This window comes from Vigna umbellata, chromosome 7 (genome assembly GCF_029865625.1).
Source record: "Vigna umbellata cultivar VRB3 chromosome 7, Vumbellata_1.0, whole genome shotgun sequence".
Taxonomy (NCBI): Eukaryota; Viridiplantae; Streptophyta; class Magnoliopsida; order Fabales; family Fabaceae; genus Vigna; species Vigna umbellata.
Genome location: NC_142171.1, coordinates 43,397,771 through 43,415,327, shown reverse-complemented (window position 1 = coordinate 43,415,327; position 17,557 = coordinate 43,397,771). Strand labels below are relative to the sequence as shown.

At 33.8% G+C, this 17,557-nt stretch overlaps 3 protein-coding genes across 4 annotated transcripts; 2 read left to right on the top strand and 1 right to left on the bottom strand.

The window, feature by feature from the left end:
• The first annotated feature begins 6,106 nt into the window (after positions 1 to 6,106).
• Positions 6,107 to 9,009, top strand: FH8 (formin 8). Its single transcript, XM_047304383.2, has 2 exons — positions 6,107 to 7,420; positions 7,505 to 9,009. Exons 1-2 carry the CDS (start codon positions 6,225 to 6,227, stop codon positions 8,712 to 8,714), a joined length of 2,406 nt encoding a protein of 801 aa, XP_047160339.1. The 5' UTR covers positions 6,107 to 6,224; the 3' UTR covers positions 8,715 to 9,009.
• Positions 9,010 to 9,824: 815 nt separating this feature from the next.
• On the bottom strand, positions 9,825 to 14,685 carry LOC124830611 (neurofilament heavy protein). Of its 2 annotated transcripts, none has more exons than XR_007028195.2 (9): positions 13,930 to 14,685; positions 13,070 to 13,717; positions 12,560 to 12,970; positions 12,370 to 12,434; positions 11,922 to 12,015; positions 11,729 to 11,800; positions 11,228 to 11,335; positions 10,374 to 10,534; positions 9,825 to 10,118 (listed from the first exon to the last, which is right to left on the bottom strand). XR_007028195.2 is itself a non-coding variant. In XM_088094871.1 (9 exons), the coding sequence occupies exons 3-9, from the start codon at positions 13,715 to 13,717 to the stop codon at positions 10,511 to 10,513; spliced, it is 1,422 nt and encodes a 473-aa protein (XP_087950997.1). In that variant the 5' UTR covers positions 13,930 to 14,016; positions 14,188 to 14,685; the 3' UTR covers positions 10,141 to 10,510. The 2 variants fall into 2 exon arrangements, 1 of the variants encoding a protein (XP_087950997.1); XM_088094871.1 differs by lacking the exon at positions 9,825 to 10,118 and having other exon boundaries at positions 10,141 to 10,534; positions 13,930 to 14,016; positions 14,188 to 14,685.
• A 513-nt stretch (positions 14,686 to 15,198) lies between these two features.
• On the top strand, positions 15,199 to 16,630 carry GLP7 (germin-like protein 7). Its single transcript, XM_047304386.2, has one exon. The coding sequence runs from the start codon at positions 15,400 to 15,402 to the stop codon at positions 16,048 to 16,050; it is 651 nt and encodes a 216-aa protein (XP_047160342.1). The 5' UTR covers positions 15,199 to 15,399; the 3' UTR covers positions 16,051 to 16,630.
• Positions 16,631 to 17,557: the final 927 nt, after the last annotated feature.

Below are 17,557 nucleotides of genomic sequence, written 5' to 3'. Positions count from 1 at the left end.
AATTGAGTTTTGCAATTTAATTACTTTTTAAAACTTAACTATTTTTTAATTATAAAATTAATTACAAAATAAATAAAAACTATTTATTAGTAGTGACAAAACTTGAATTGTAAAACTTAGAAAATTGTATTTTAGAATTGATGGAATTGATGGAGCATGGTGTGGTATAATGTTAGAGGTATGGCTGGTTTTGGTATAAATTGGAGGTTTTGACAAGATGAAACATAATAAATTGGTATAAATTGGAGGTTTTGACAAGATGACACAATGAACCATATTATAGATGAACACTGATTTGATCTAATAGAATACACGACAATGTGTAGAATGTTCACTAATATGAAAACTCTTCAATCTTGCAAGAATCTTTATAGATTTCCTTCCAATCAAGCAATTTTGATTCTCCAAGAATATCAGGAAGCTTTTGCAATTAAATATCAAAGTTAGTTAGGAAAGTTTTAGATCATCAAAATCATTGAGAGCAAAGAGCAATGCGTCTATTTATATATTTTTCAACTCTTATGCAATTTAACTGATTAAGCATTTAATGTAATCTATTCAGTTTTTTCTTCTGCTTTAATAGTTTTACATCTACATAAGATTTAACATATTAAAATTACATGCAATCGATTATATAACACATACAAGCCACAACATTCAAAATATGACCGTTATTGATAGTTATGGCTTTTCAAGAAAATGGTTTTCACTTAAAATGCATTTTAACCGATTATGGAAATAATGTAATTGGTTAAGTTTCATACTTAAGCAAATTTGAAAACATTTTCTTATCAAAACACTTCAATGCACTCAACAAACATATGTTGGCATAGCAACATGTTTTAATCGATTATACACTTAATGTAATAGGTTAAAACATAGTTGTTTTGCCCTTGTTAAACATAAACATAAATCTGAAGAAATTTAACCGATTATAAAATAATGTAATCGATTATTTCTATCAGATATGCAATGTGCAATGTGTTATGTGTTTCAACTAACGATTCATTTACAATCAATGAATACATGTACCAAACAATTCAAGCACAATCATAGATATAATCAAGCAATTGTTTTTCCATTTTTTTATGCAAGAAACTATAAACATTTCTTTTGTCATCATCAAAAACTCATATGTGAGATATGTGTTCAGCTGTACATAACTCTCCCTATCAACAATATTTTTTTATGAATACTAAACACGATATAAGCATTTTGTATGGATTCAAGTTTGAGGTGAAAAGGATTCAATCGAAAATCCTTCTGGGTGTTCTGTTGTGTAATGTATTGAAGTATCCGAGATTGCGGGATGATTCTAACACTCTCAATAACTCTCAATCTCAAATAGAGATGGGTGGTTATGTCGTCAAGAGTAGCAGGAGGTCCTAGTCTATAGTCACTGGTTTAGGCCATAGATGTTTGACGGATTAACCTTGGTGTGTGGAAGTTTGATGGTCTGGTATTATGGTTTGGACAAGTTGTTTCACCGCACACGGGACATGTCCCCCATGAGTTTGACATCAATACATATATCTAGATGGTTGGAGTTTAAGGTTGATGAGGTTATTTATGTATTGTTTGATTTATATTATGAAAGTGATATTATTGTTTTTAAAATGTATGGATGTTTTTTTTGTACTTTAGTTTACTCTTTCTTTTGTGTGTGCTATAATCTTTTCGACAATGATCAGCTTAATGGTGTGAATAGAGGAGGATGTCTCAGGCATGCAGATGCTAGCTGGTGGTTCGTGCGTGGTGACGACATCATCTTTGACCAATGGAGAAAGTGCGGTGGGACTTGGCCACTCTCTCGATCTGTTCTTCATTTTTTTTCCTCCAACACAGGGATCACAGTGCTGAAATGGAGAACCTTATAAAGTTAAATGAGTGTCTTAACAAAGAAGAAGAAAATAAAGTAGAAAATTAATTTCATTTTTTAAATTAAATAATTTGTCACGAAACGAACAACTGATGTGAAACACCGTTTACCACGTCAAGGAAACCACCACTAACATCATTAGTCATTGAGGACTAATTTTATGAATTTTGAAAGGATATGAACCTAACTAGAGCAAGTTTTGAAAGAGTGACTTAAACAAAAATAACTTAATAGTTTAGGAATCAAAAACATAGTTAGCCCTTTAATTTATAACAAATATTTAATTAAATTTGATGGGAACACCAGTGCTTATATTACCAATGAATTTACGGATAAATTTTAAAAAATACAAGTATCAATGGATTTACTAACAAATTTTCAAAAGTTCAACTATAAAAAAAAATTTCAAAAAATTTAATTATCAACATATTTAGCAACATAATTTATCAGAACATGGTTAAAACTAAAATAGAAATTTTAGCATCCATTTTATTGATGAAATATACTAATAAATATATCTATCAATAATAAAAATTATAAATTACTAACAAATTTTACCCATAAATCTATTATATGTGAATACTTTTGTTTATAATTATAATTTTAAAATTTATTATTAAATTATGTTTTCTTTTAAATTTGTGATAATATAATATTTTCTTTGTAGAGGAAGTAAGCATAAGGGACATTAAACATTCTGAAGTTCCAATGAATTTTTTATCACAAAACAAAGTCATAAAAGTAATGTTATAGATATACTTCATTATGTTAAGCAAGAGACCTGTTCTTAAGAATTTCTTTTATTTGTTTAAAGGGATGTACAAATTATAATAGTGAACATAATAACTTACAACGACTACCTATAAAAACATTATGTATTAATTTGTTAATTGATGAGAAAGAATTTGTTGATGAAATTGTAGAAGTTAGTGAATTAAGATTTGAATTTCAATTATACAAATTATGTGTTACATTATTGATCTTAAGTTGAATCCAATCATGAGACTTGAAGTGTTTGAGGAAAATTTTGGAAGTTGTTAGCTAATAAAATTCAACATAAAAGAGAAAAAGATTATTAAAATGTAAAATATATTTTATTTGTTATCATTATGTTTTAAAAATACATCTTAATTACTTTTTGTCATTATGGTAAGAAAAAAATTATATTTTATTATTTTGCATGATATTAGAAATATTTGTTCAATAGAAATTAAAAATGTGCTCCAATGCTATATAAAGGTCTAGTTTTGAAAAAATTTCAAGTTTATCATATTCTCTCATGAAGGAAACTTAATAACGAAATAGGTTTATGGCTGATGAGCTGAGTCACAACTAATTGAATGATCAACAAGATTATTTAGTCAAAATTAACATGTAAGCAATTGAATGTAGACAAAGAGATTATGATAAGAATTGAGTTATTATAATGATTTATTTTTCTTGTGAGTATGGAGGAACATGAAAGGCATTTATTTAAACTAGAAGGCTATTATTATTTAAAGTAGAATTGTTTCACTTGTTTTTATGGGACAAAGAACATCGTATTGGTTTTTAATCTTATTGGGGATAAATGAATGTTCAAGTTATAATATAAACCATGGAAGTAACATAACTCAATTTTTACAAACCAAAAAGTTAATAATTTGGAATGACACGCCAATGTCAAATAGGTAGTGTTTTGAAGCATTGTATAGAATTTTGAAAAATATGCTAACATCCAAAAATCTAAATAGTTTAAATAAATCATTTAGAGAAAATAATGCGATTCTTTGAGGAAATTTCAAACAACTTTTATTAGTAATACCTAACAAGATGTTAGAGATATTATTGTGAATTATCCATATTTTTTATATTTTGTAAAGTTCTTGAGCAATGCAAATGACATTCATCAATTTGCATAATATATATATTTAAAATTTTTGAATCTTTAAAATTAAAAGTTATTTAATTACCCTAGACGCTAGAAAGAAAAAATAGATAATTTATATTATTTAGGCATACATGTAAGTTTAACATTAAAAGTTATAAGTTATTTAGTAATCACATTGCCACTTAAAAAAAAGTCATTCTTCTTAGTGTTTAGATTTAATCCAATTATTATGATGTATTGTTAAATTCCTTTATTCTCATTCAACGTAGCATTGAAATGATAAACTATGATTTTGTCATGGAATCGCCTATTTAAATTTGTGGTTATTAAGATTTGAATAAATAAAATATAGATTTCAAGATTATAACCAAAATGAAATATTTCATATTATCTTAAATAAAATAAAAATATAAAAATCAAAATGGTCTAATCAAATCAAATTCATTTTGTCTAATTTAACTTAAGTGGAAAAATGTTTTTTAGGTCAAGAAAATGTGTAAAAGTCATATTTTTTAGAAGAAATATTTGTTAACATATTTATTGAGTCATTCATTAAAACAATGATTATCACCATGTTGAAATTTTTGAACAAGTTCCTGACATATGATTTTTCATTGTGATTATCAATTGGAAGATGTCGTTAGAAAAATTAGTCTCACACTGTTGTTCTATTTTAGGTTTCTCTTTTTTTGTTCTTCAATTTTTAAAGCATAATGTTGATGTATTAGTTAATTGTAGGTACTTGTTTGTATTTTTTATTTAACTCTCTTATACTCATATTTTTTATTTAACTCTAAAGCTATTATAAGTGTGTATATACTTTAAGTCACCTAGTAATTCAATTACAAAATACCATGTATTGATAAGCTTATTGGCTTTTAACTTAATAACCTTAGAAAATATTTCTAATTTGATGATATAGTGTAATATAAAATATATGGTTTTCATTATAATTCTTATTCTAGCTATAACTAAATTTTAAAACTAATTAGAAATAATAATTCGAAAAGTGAAAAGACAATCATCTCCTATAAAAATTGAAAGCTAAATCATATGTTCCATACTTTTAGTATCAAATTTGTATACATTATATGTAAAAACTAGTTTAATTATCTCTTCAATTTTGTTTTTTTTTAGAATGCAAATTTAAGTAATCCATCGTTTGAGTTTCACATTCTTATTAATTAGATCATGCATATAAAGTTTCATAGAGTTTCAAAATTATCTATAAGTACATCACTTAATTTTCACCAACAAAATGATATTTGAAAATACTTAAATATTTATTTTTAGATAACATATCCATATAGAAAGAAAGAAATTATGTGAAATTTGATATACATTATAATTAAGAGAATATGATAAAAATAATCTGTTAGATTTGAATTAATTTGTTTTCTAAAATAAATATTGAAAGTTTAATTTCACTATTCTTTTACTCTTGTGTAACCATATCTTAGCCCATATTATTTTTATAATTTCTGACAAACCAAGGTGCTGATATTAATATCTTCAAAATAAAAAATTAACATATTAATATAATTGATACAAATATTTTTTAATAAATTTACAGATATAAAATTCAATCAATTAAGTTTATATTTGATAATTTGATTACGTAATATAACTAATAAAAATAGTATTTAATGTTTTTAGGAAGCCAATTTTATTCGTATCATATTAATTATTATAATTAATTACATTTATCAATTTAATTTTGTTTGGATCGATTATATTATAGTAAGATATTGTTTACTTTGAGATGTTAAACTCTTGTCACACCTTATTTACATTGTTGAACCACTGCACCTTATTGTTAGGTCGTCTCTTAAAATACTGAGTATTCAACGCGGGGTTGGCCTTAGCAAGACCTTTAAGTCAACCAAATTTGGTGAGCCTCTTGAGTCAACTAATCCTTCAGCCAAAGGCTTTACAGTGGAATTGGTATTTCTTATTATTTTTAAGCTTTTAAATCAATAGTTTATGAAAGGCTGCTACAATCTCAAAATCACGTTTGTACAAAAAAGCCAAGTCAGACGTGTAAGATTACTGTACTACACATTTATGGCGTTTTGAAAAGCCCTTTGAATCATGATTGTGCCACTTCAAACCTGTACCATAATACGAATGGTTGACTTTGTAAATCAGTTTCCACTTGTGAATTTCAAAGCATGACCAAATCTTTAATGCTACTGCTAAATGACTAAACCATCCTAAACTGCACCATTTTCTCATTTCAAGGGTAAGGGTCATGTTCGTCTTTGCAATGTGAAATTGGAATGCATCTGGAAGGCTGATAATATATTTAACTTGCTTACTTGTGTTGAAATTTTCAGCTAGCAAAACCAACAGCGCAAGACAATGAAGGACGACAAAACTTGCAACGGCGATCGTGCAGAAAAACTACAATAGCTAACTTTGTGGAAACCTCTTTGTATTTTTAATCTTTGCTCCTCAGAATCCGTGTCTTTGCACATGATGTTTCTTCTTCTTGTGAGGCTTGTTGTTTTGCAAGGCTTTCTAATACCAACCTGCTATTGCCAGATCAATACTCCTCAGAATATTGAAACATTTTATCCAATCCAAACTTCGGAATCACCCCTCCCAATCCAACCTTTTCAGCCACAGGCATCACCACCATCATCAGGACCAGTGGCTGCAACAAAAGCCTCTTCATCAAACAGTAAGGTAGGAACAGCAGTGGCTGCAACTGCAGCAAGCACTCTTGTTGTTTCTGGTTTGGTTTTCTTCTTTGTTAGAAGGTGCTCCAGAACAAGGAAGAGAAAGGAGACAAGTAAGAACACCGCTTCTGCTGCGGAAAGGCATGTTTCACCTCAGGTGGAGGTGTTTGAGAGAATGGAAGGAAACGTGAAGGGACTGATCGTTGATGAGGATGGTTTGGATGTGCTTTATTGGAGAAAGCTTGAAGGTAAAAAGATACCACAAAAGGATTTTCAAAGGGAGGTGTTGGATAGTCCCAAAGATGAAGAAGGTGATCATGAGGGAAATCCAGGGAAGATAACTGAATTCATTCAAGAAACTCCTCTTCTTAGAGAGAAATCTTCAACTTCCCACATGAACATATTTCTTCCAGAAGAGTCCTACACAATCATGAGAATTCCACCTCCTGCTCCTCCTCCCACTGTTCCTTCATCGGTTGGAAGCTCTCCTACACATTCATCTTCTCCTTCCTTTACCCCTTCATCACCAAAACCAATCTCCACTTTTTTCTCATCAATTCCAAACATTACAAATTCTGCAACACCATTGGCCCCTCCAAAAGTACCTGATAAAAAGAATGAAGCTCCGATACCAGCATCAGCACCACCACCTCCTCCACCAATCATAGATGAAAAGAAGTCACCACAACCACCTCCTCCTCCTCCTCCAATTCCAAAAATCATGAACTCAGCAGTAGCATCTCCTCCTCCTCCTCCTCCTCCAATCCCTCCTAGAAAGAGTCCAGCACCACCACCTCCTCCACCAAAGGCAAGTGGTTTGAAGTCATCATCAAAACCGCCACCTAATCCAATTGAAAGAGCAGCAGGTACCACAAGTAAGCAAGGAGACACTTCACCTGAGGTGAAACTAAAGCCACTACATTGGGATAAGGTGAATACAAACCTTGATCATTCTATGGTGTGGGACAAAATGGACCGTGGTTCTTTCAGGTAATCATAGTAAACTAGATTTTGAAAATATCTAAATTTTGATTCCTCCATTTTAGCATCGGTTGATGATTTATTAAACTACAGGGTTGATGATGATCTTATGGAAGCTCTCTTCGGGGTAGTCGCCACCAACCGAAATGATAATGCCCCCAAAGAAAATAACTCAACGAGTTCTAGCAAGGATGCTTTGGCTCTATCATCAAATGCCTTCCTTCTTGACCCAAGAAAATCACAAAACATTGCTATTGTTTTGAAATCTTTGACAGTCTCTCGTAAAGATATTATTGAAGCACTCATTGATGGTCATGGCCTTAATATAGAAACCATTGAAAAGCTTGGTAGAGTAGCCCCAACAGAAGAAGAACAATCACTTGTACTTGCATATGAAGGAGACCCTTCAAAACTTGCTGAAGCCGAAACTTTCCTACGCCACATCCTCAAAGCTGTTCCTTCAGCTTTTAAGCGATTGAATGCCTTGCTATTCAGGTTGAATTATGACTCCGAGGTTCTAGAAATCAAGGAGTTTCTGCAGACCCTTGAAATGGGGTGCAAGGAGCTTCGAAAACAAGGAATCTTTGTCAAACTTCTTGAAGCTGTGCTTAAGGCTGGAAATCGCATGAATGCAGGCACACAGAGAGGTAATGCTCAAGCTTTCAACATGGCTTCTCTAAGAAAGCTCTCTGATGTCAAGAGCACTGATGGAAAAACCACACTGCTTCACTTTGTGGTTGAAGAAGTTGTTCGTTCTGAAGGAAAACGTGCTGTTCTCAACCGCAACCACAGTTTGAGTCGTAGTAGCAGCAGGAACAGTAACAAGAGTGATGACTCTCAAAATTCTTCTGCTTCAAATGAACAAAGACAAAAGGAATATATAACACTAGGATTGCCAGTTGTGGGAGGGATCAGTTCTGAGTTTTCCAACGTGAGGAAAGCTGCGATTACAGATTACAGCACTTTTGTTGGTTCAATCTCAGCACTCTCGGCCAAGATTCTTGAGATTAGAGAACTTGTTTCCCAGTGTGGAAATGACAAGGGAGGGAACTTTGTGAGAGAAATGAACCGTTTTCTTGAAAATGCTGAGGAAGAATTGAGATTAGTGAGGGAAGAGCAAACAAGGGTGATGCAAATTGTGAAAAAAACAACAGATTATTATCAAGGAGGAGCTTCAAAAGATATTGTAGAGCACCCTCTTTATCTATTTGTCATAGTAAAGGATTTTCTGGGAATGGTTGATCAAGCATGCATTGAGATTGCTCGTAACATGCAGAAGAGGAAGACACCTAAGGTAAATTAAGTCTAACACTGTAATAGTCTGCAGAGGAACCAGCACAAAGGACTTTCGAGGTTTAACATTGCATGTCATCGAAATCTAGGATTTGCGAACACATGCAACCTGAGCTTTGGGACCATTTACATAAGGGAGCTGAAGTGCTAAAACTCAGTTCAAAGTGACAACATCACTCGCTTTGTTTCATTCATAATATGAATGAGATAGTTCGCAGTTTGTGGTGGAGAATCTTGTGCTGCAAAATGCTAACCATTGGAGGTTTGGAAATACTATGACGGCAGTGTGTGCTTTTGAACTGTTAGAGCCAGTTTGTCTGTTAAATTCAGAAGCTAAAACCATTCTTGTAGTGTTAACAATTTTTCAAAGTTTAACCTCTAAATGTACGTGTCACTTGTACAGAGAACTATTGTTCTTGAGAATTTTAAGTCTCATGTATATACACAGATCTTGGATTCTTTTGTTATCCAGAATTTGATAACGTGCTGCGTTTCTTCTCATTTTCTATTGTATTTAAATGTTCAACTGATGGATTTTATTTTATTTATATGAGGTATGACATCAAAGAAGCTGACTTAGCATTGCTCAAAAAGTAAACTGATCATGCGCATGAACTAATAGAGCAACGTTAGGATAGAAAATGAATTCGTGTCATCAATGATTTTATTTTACCATAATTCATCAAGACAGTCAGATATGCTTCTGCATAATACACGACAAATTTGACATTACTATCTTAGCTGAATAGCTCTCTGTTTGCGTCAGAAAACATTCATAAATTGAATTCCCACGTACAATTATTTCTGCAAGTTTCTTTTGGCAAGTTTCCTCTGTATTGTAAATGTGGTGCGCTTTTTAATTTTTCAGTGATAATTGTACCTTTCTGTTTATGTATGCATTTGTGTACATACAAAAGTATTATCCTACAACTCCATAACCGTACGCAGTTACACAGGTTTTTTCTTGTATACTTTAACTACAAAATAAAGGGGAGAAAAAGAAAGGATAATAAAAAAACAAAAGACAAAAAGTATATATATATATATATATATATATATATATATAGAGAGAGAGAGAGAGAGAGAGAGAGAGAGAGAGAGAGAGAGGCTATTGTACAAGTTCAAAATTTCAAGTTGCTGGCATAAGAATCTTCCTCGTATAGGTAGCACATCCAGCAATATTTATTTCTGATTAGTGTATATTGGAGAGAACATATGTCAAACTTGATACTGAAATTAATCTGCTTTGTGAAACCCACTTAATTAGTCTTGTTCCTTGGTTCTGAAAATTCTTCAATCATGTTTCCCAATGTAACAAAGTCTTGTTTGTATCATTGCATGTGAATAGGGGGAGATAGGCGAGTTGAACTTTAGACAACTTTTATATCACCTTAGCTTCTTAGAGATACATGGTCTACAACACGTTAAAAACCATATCAATCACCCACATAGGACGGGTAGAGAAGCAGAATAATAATGCAACCAATGACAACAGATATTTGCATTTCTTACATTACATACATCAATATTATTTCCTAATCAACACAATGCCTACGAGGAATGCAAGGAAGAAAATTATCATCAATAAATGATGCCTACTCCTTCCTCCTACTCCTCATAATGTTCATAAGCTCCTATTTAATTAGGATGTTGCTCCACTGTTGCTTACCAAACATGGATATCACAGCATTGAGCTGTTTCCACAAACATTTCCTCTGAACATACAGGTCTACCTGATACACTGGTGTATTTAACCTCTTTTCTCCTTCTCCTTCACCTTTATCACTTGTGGGGTCACCAAGGATTCTAACTTTTACTTTTAGCATCACCCTGAAATTAGAAATAACAGTTAATGGAATAAGCCTTTCTTTAATCTCGTCTTTGGCATTCCCCCACCCTCTTTTTTTCCTTGGTACATAATGATGTGTATAAATAATTGATATAGCACGTTCGTATTATTAATAGAGCTCTCAAAAGTAAGGCGCATACTACATAACATCACTGCAAAAAAATTCTAAAGTAAAATACAAACCATGCCTCAAAACTCATTTAGTTTAACATAATCCGCAGTCAGTAAATATCTTTCTGTAATCCTAGAAATGCTGTTAGAATGTATAATGTAAACAAGAACTTCTATTATCATCTCCATCAACCAGATCGCTCATTTGGCAAGAAACAGGTTCATTCTTACAGCAAATCAAAACAACTAGGTCACATAGATCTCCCTTTCTTGTCAACAATCACCAGACTCCAGTTAAAAATTGAGGAACACAAGTTTCAGCTTACTTCACTACAAAGTTGAGCTTTATTTAGTAATTTACAGTTGTGTCTCCAGAAACAGAATGCAATCAACAGTAGCTGTTTTACAAATTGCTTTACATTATTAAACATAAAGAAAAGAAATAATCAGTTATTACCCCCAAAAGAGAAAATGATGGTAAGAATTCAAGAAACATTCAGCGGACAAACATAAACTACAATTTATGTAGGGTACATATCTCGGATAAAATGTACAACTTGTACCTTTTCTGGACGACTTTTTACTACTTTTTGACCACGGTAAAAAGCTGGTGTGGATGTGCCTTTGACATTATGTTTTAACCTTTTCATCTCCTCCTCTTTTTTCTCCTCCTGCGTTTTATGCATACAGAGTTCAGACAAGCCATTTATGGATGAAAATATAAATGTCCATTTTTTTTAATAACTCCATGTCACCTATTCTACATATTAGTACCTAAGTATCATGAATGTTGGAATAAACTGTGTAACACATACTTATTATTGGTTAAATTTTCTTAAAAACTATTAACTCGTAACATAAGTGAAGTTTATTTAATAAGTAGCACTCATAAGGTTAACAGCAGTTAACAGAAGGGAATATATTCAAAGAGGGTGTTTCAAGCATTTTTCCTAGTACATTAGATATATGCAGACACACTAAAGTGAAACCATAGGCAAGATGGAATGTAGGAAATGCTAGTCATTTCTAGAAAAACATTTTGGAACATGAAAGAGGGCGTTTACCTTTACTTTTGATTGAAGACGCGTTCTTTCTACTTCTTTTGCATTAGATTTTTCCTCTATTTTTCTTGAAGACTGATTAAGAAATAGAAAGTGAAAAGGCATAAGTTGGGTGGTTGAATTCTCATAATCTTATGAATATTCCATGTTATAGGCACTGAAATGTAATAGGAAAAAAACCAAGAGCTAGTCCTACCTCTTTTCCTTTCTCTGCTCTGATGGCACTTTTTGGGCCAAAAGTACTTCGTACAGCATTTCCACTTTTATCCGCACTCTCAACCTTAGTTGGCCTAATAAAAAATAATTTCGAGAGGGTCATATACAGAAATTTTCAACTTAAGGAGAAATTTCAATTAAAATTACAATAGATGTGTTGGACAAAATCACAAGTTATAAAATATATTTTAATAAATTTGCATAACAATAACTCGCTACGTTTCCTCCTCTATTCTACAATTTCGGTAGTTTCCTTGCTTAAAATTCGCCCAAAGAAAGCTACCAAAAAAAACATGACCTCATCAAATGGAAATCTTGAGCGCACCAGTAGGATGAAAGAGACAAAGAGAAAATGACCATGAAATATACAAAAGAAAAAGAAACTTGTGCAATGAAAACTCATTATCAGTGCAGTTTAAAAATTTTACCGTCCATTTTCTTTCCTCAAAGCCGTAGATGTTGGAACCTTTGACACGGTCCCTCTTGAAGGAACCTGCACAGGAAATAAAGAGAAACATTTTTAAATCAACATTTTCTACAGTTGGGCAGTACTGATTGCACTGTATATAAATTTTTTTTGTCAATGATGAATAGTAGTGCATAAAGATTTCCAATTACCTGCTTCTTTATCGAAGATTTGTCTTCATCAGAAGCTTTTGGCTGGTTGAAGCTGTTCTGGAATGTCTTAAATGCTCGCTTGACTATGTCCTTATCTCCCATTTTCTCCATGATTAAAGATCTCCTCATGGTAGCTTGAGGAGCTGGCTCAGGATTACTTGGAGCCAAGCTCAGAGACATGTGCAAAGGTTTGTTAGCAAATTTTCTACTCTCCCCACTAGAAGTAATTTGCCTTCTAGACAAAGATGACGAACTTCCCTTTTTAGTTGAAGAAGCAGGTGTTACTGTTTTGGCAGGAGTTGATGCAGGCTTTGAACTTTTTGGTGTGGAGATCTGGGATGCCTTAGAAGTAGGTAGCATTGGTTTCTTCTTTGTCTTGGCTGCATTGCTGCCCTTGTTCACAGAGGTAACCTGTCCAAATAAGAGGGAGAGAAATTAAAACCAGGGTAACCAGATTGTCAACCCTTCAGAAAGAACATGAATCTGATAGATATATGAATTGAATCAAACCTTAGATTCCTTTGGTTGAACCAATTTCACATGTTTTGCTTCAACTTCTGAAGCCTTTGCTGTGTCCTTGTACACAACGTGGGAAATTTCCTTCACATCTTCAGCTTCAATGTTAGGACTTTCTTCATGTTTCACGCATACATCTTCAGGTTCATCCATCTGGAAGGAACTATTTGATCTACTTTCCACTTCCTTGTTCTCCATCTCAACCGGCGAACTTTCGTAATCTCTTGAAACTGCAACTTCCTCCTCAGAATCATTAACATGGGTCCTATGGATCTCACCAACAGAACTGGTTTCTTGTGTAACTCCTTCATCGAAACCTTGAGTGTCGGATTTATCAAGTTCTGCATCAGCGTTGCCACCCAGATCTATTTCATCTTGATCTTCTGATCTGAAAGAATCTTTCTCCTTCTGCTTCTCCTGAGCCAGCAATTCGGCTTTCCGGGCAGCAATCTTCTTGTAATGGGCTTCAAAGTAGGCTTTTTTCTGAGCCACTGATCCAGGTGTGGCACACTTCTCAACTTCTTCTAAGTACTTGTTAGGAGAGAAAGAGGACCATCTCTCCCAAGACAAGGAATCGTTCTCAAATCTCCCAAATGAAACAGACACTTGCAAAGAAGGATTGGAAGCGGCACTTTCTCCCATCTGCTTCAATAACAAGGAAAAAACAAAAACTTTTGTGCATAATTGCAGACGACCAACACAAAGACAACTCACAAACAACACCAAAAAGAGCACAGGATTTCAACAATCATAAATTTGGATGTGATCCAAGCAGAGAGCAAGACAAATTTGCATCAATAATAAAAAATAATCAACTTCTAATATGAAGGAACCTTAATGACAAACAAGTTTACCTTATATTCAAACACTGTTGCATCCACAAGAAATTCACCAATGGAAATAAATAACTACTTCGCCGCAGAAGCTATGCACTATACGGCCTGTAAACAAGCAATTGGGGAATAACCATTCCTGGATATCTCACTGAAAAGACCAGGAGTAAGAGTCCTCCCAATGGGACAAAAAAATAAGAGTCTAAAATAATTTGCAGCAAATGATGAGAAAGGGGAATAGCAGGGACATGTGCATGTGGATTTGGAGTGAGAGAATACTCTTTTTTTTTCCTTCACATCAAATTCGACTTCACTTGTCTACAGTAACAACAGCCTTTGTCTACTTGTGGCACTTCAGGAAACTCCCAAGACCCAAAAACCAATCATAAAAACAATCCATTCCCAAAAGAAAAATTTAGAGAAAAGTGCAAAGTTACTTGGTATTTCTAAATCACAACTTGGTAACTTTTAACGCAATAAGTACCACTGCTTTCCAGTGAGGGCCAAGGTTGAATCAGTGTGTTGGATTAGACTTCAGGGATCACAACACAGCACAACGAAAGGACATAGAATGATGAAACCAAAACCTTGTACAAAGTAAAAAAAAAAAAAGAACAAAAAGAAACTATACCCTTTTTAGCAAATAATTACAGAAATTATATATGTTCAACAAAACAAGTGACCATGCACTGAATAATAAAAGAAGGAGATCACAAGTCAAGTCACAACCACACTTAATTTTTCCTTTGCTCCCACTAAACTAACGAATATCTCTATACTAGATGGTTCAAAGAAAGAGACCCATTAACCCCAATGCAGTGATGGTTAGATACATGGATGAGATCAAGCAGCATTGTAAGGCAGGGAAGGAAGGCCCACATCGCCCCAACCTAAAACTCTCGCGCCGCGTGTGGAAAGTTTGCATGTGACGAGTCTCAAAAATTTATTATAATATACGTAGCATTTGGGCTACATGTGGACCATGATAGAATCGGCTGAACTAAAGTATAAGGTCCTAGCCCCTACACCCTCAAATAAGAACAAAAAACGATGCCGTATCAGTCCCTACTACCTCAAACGACAGCGTTAGATTTGCAGAGTGGTGATCTAAAATGGGCCCAAGCCCAAATAAAGAATGAAATTAGCAGCAATGGACTCGGCCTGGGAATGGTAAGCATAGCATAAAGCATGTTGGTTAATCAAAATGAAAAATCATTTTCAGTCAAATAGAAGGTACACATCAGCCCTTGTGTGTGGCTTAATATGAATTGATCACACTTACTTTAAGTTTTTCCTTTGTTTCTCTCATCCTATGCTCTTAAGCTACTCAATCACCACACCCCACAACACACATGGAAGTTAAATCAATATCAACATCCACCACCTTCTCTCTCTTTCTCTTCTACAACTATTTATATACAATTTGGCTCATGCAATTCTACCACATAAAATATAATTCTCCATTCGCTTGTTTCCTCAATTGTACCAAAAATGAGAAACTATTTTCTCCTACTTTTCTTCACCCTATCCCTTCTATTGGGCCAATCCAGACCCGACCCTGACCCACTTCAAGATTACTGTGTTGCTGATAACAAAGGTGAATTTTTCCTTAATGGGGTGCCCTGTATCAACCCAGATAAAGTTACAGCCTCACATTTTCTGACATCTGCATTGTCTAAGAATGGTAACACCAGTAACCAATTTGGCTTCAGTGTCACAGCCACCAACACTGTTAATCTTCCTGGGCTTAACACATTGGGCCTGGTATTGGCCCGGGTTGATATAGCGGCGAATGGGATCGTGCCACCTCACTCGCATCCACGGGCCTCCGAAGTGACCACTTGCCTCAAGGGCCAGCTTCTTGTGGGCTTTATTGACACAAATAACCGTGTGTTTACCCAGAACCTGAAGCCCGGTGAGTCTTTTGTGTTCCCAAAGGGCCTGATACATTTCTTGTCCAATAATGAGTTAAGGGAACCGGCACTGGCCCTTTCTGGTCTAAATAGCCAGAACCCAGGTACTCAAATTGCATCACTTGCAACATTTGCTAGCAAACCTGCTATTTATGATGAAATTCTCAAGAAGGGTTTCCAAATTACTGGCAGAGAAGTGGAAACAATTCGTAGAAACCTTGGAGGATGATTAAATAGATTATGCTGGTAATCGAGGTCATCCAATTACTGTCACCAATATGCTTAATTTGTTATTGCATTTTGCTTGGGATTCTAGGTGGGAACATGGTGTTAGATTCACATATTTAAAATGTCAGATTGCGTATTTAAAATGAACAGAAAGAGACATCCAAACCGTCATGTTAGAACATTACATGTTTAATAATCAAATTAAAATCAGATGGCTGATCTGAGTCATGTATTGAATATTATTATGGAGTGAAAAGTATTCTTGTCCTTTTTTTAATTTGTTGACACAGTTCGTATAGCTGGCACCTTTTTTGTAAGGTTGATGAGAAAGGGAGTGTCTATAAATTCAAACCCCTTATGATATGAATGTTTCCATTGCAAAAGTTACTCCTGTTTATACAAACTACTACAGTATCTGCTTTACTTTTCTGTTCCTCAATCATAGTCCTTTGATGTCATTTTTTTTCTGCAGACATGACGCAAACAATGCAATTGGCAGTTGCCAACATGTTTTGTATTCTCAATTTTAATGTTTATTCCTCCAACGCATGATGTTCTGGTACACATTAGGCTAATAGTGCTTTCAATATGACATACCTCTGCAACAACTGTTTAACTTTTTGTTCCTCGATATTTTTTATGGAACTCTTTTTTGTTATAGATGACATGTTGCAAATAATGCAATTGACAATTAGCACTAAGAATATTAATAATAACCCTATTTTCGCAATAGTTTAATTCAGTAAGCAAACGCGAAATTTCTTAATTTCATTTGAAACAGACGTTGTAACGGTACACCTCATGTGGTCAACTTTGGTAAAGCAGAACAACAAGACATGACTTCATGTTGGACAAATGGCAAATACAATGGAAATTAAAGAAAAATAAAAAAAGAAGCATAATAGTATAAAGTATAAACCAATAATTTAGCATTATTAGTGTTATTCTTATACCAATTCCTACGAATGCGTTCCTTGGATTCTCATGGATGTCTTGAGAAGACTCGGTGACATGACGCCTGTGACGAAAATTGCGAGTCAAGATGAAGCTGCAATGATTTATCCTTACGCGAAGAACTTTCCAAATAACATTAGCTGTTTGGTGGGGTCTAAAGTTGTTGATAAGTGAAAACTACGATCGCTGTTAGGCATCATTTCAGTTTCCTCATGGCAAAGGAAACAACCGTGAGGAAACCAACCACCACTTCAAACAAACCCCTTTCATGTGCACTTTATTTCACCCTTTATTAGCCTTAATTCATAGTCATTCCGTGATCAATTCTCAATCATAACATGACAAGTGCCAATGTGCCTTCCGCTTTGTCTTTTCATTTATTCACTCTACCTATATTTATCCTAATTTGGAATTTTGCTTTATACACAAGATAATTCAACAATTTTTCATATTTTACATTGTTTGATACACGTTCAAGACCAGAGTAAAACTTCCCCTCATCGTTCAATCTCTCATGCTGACCTCACCGCACCGTTGAATGTGTAATTGTCACA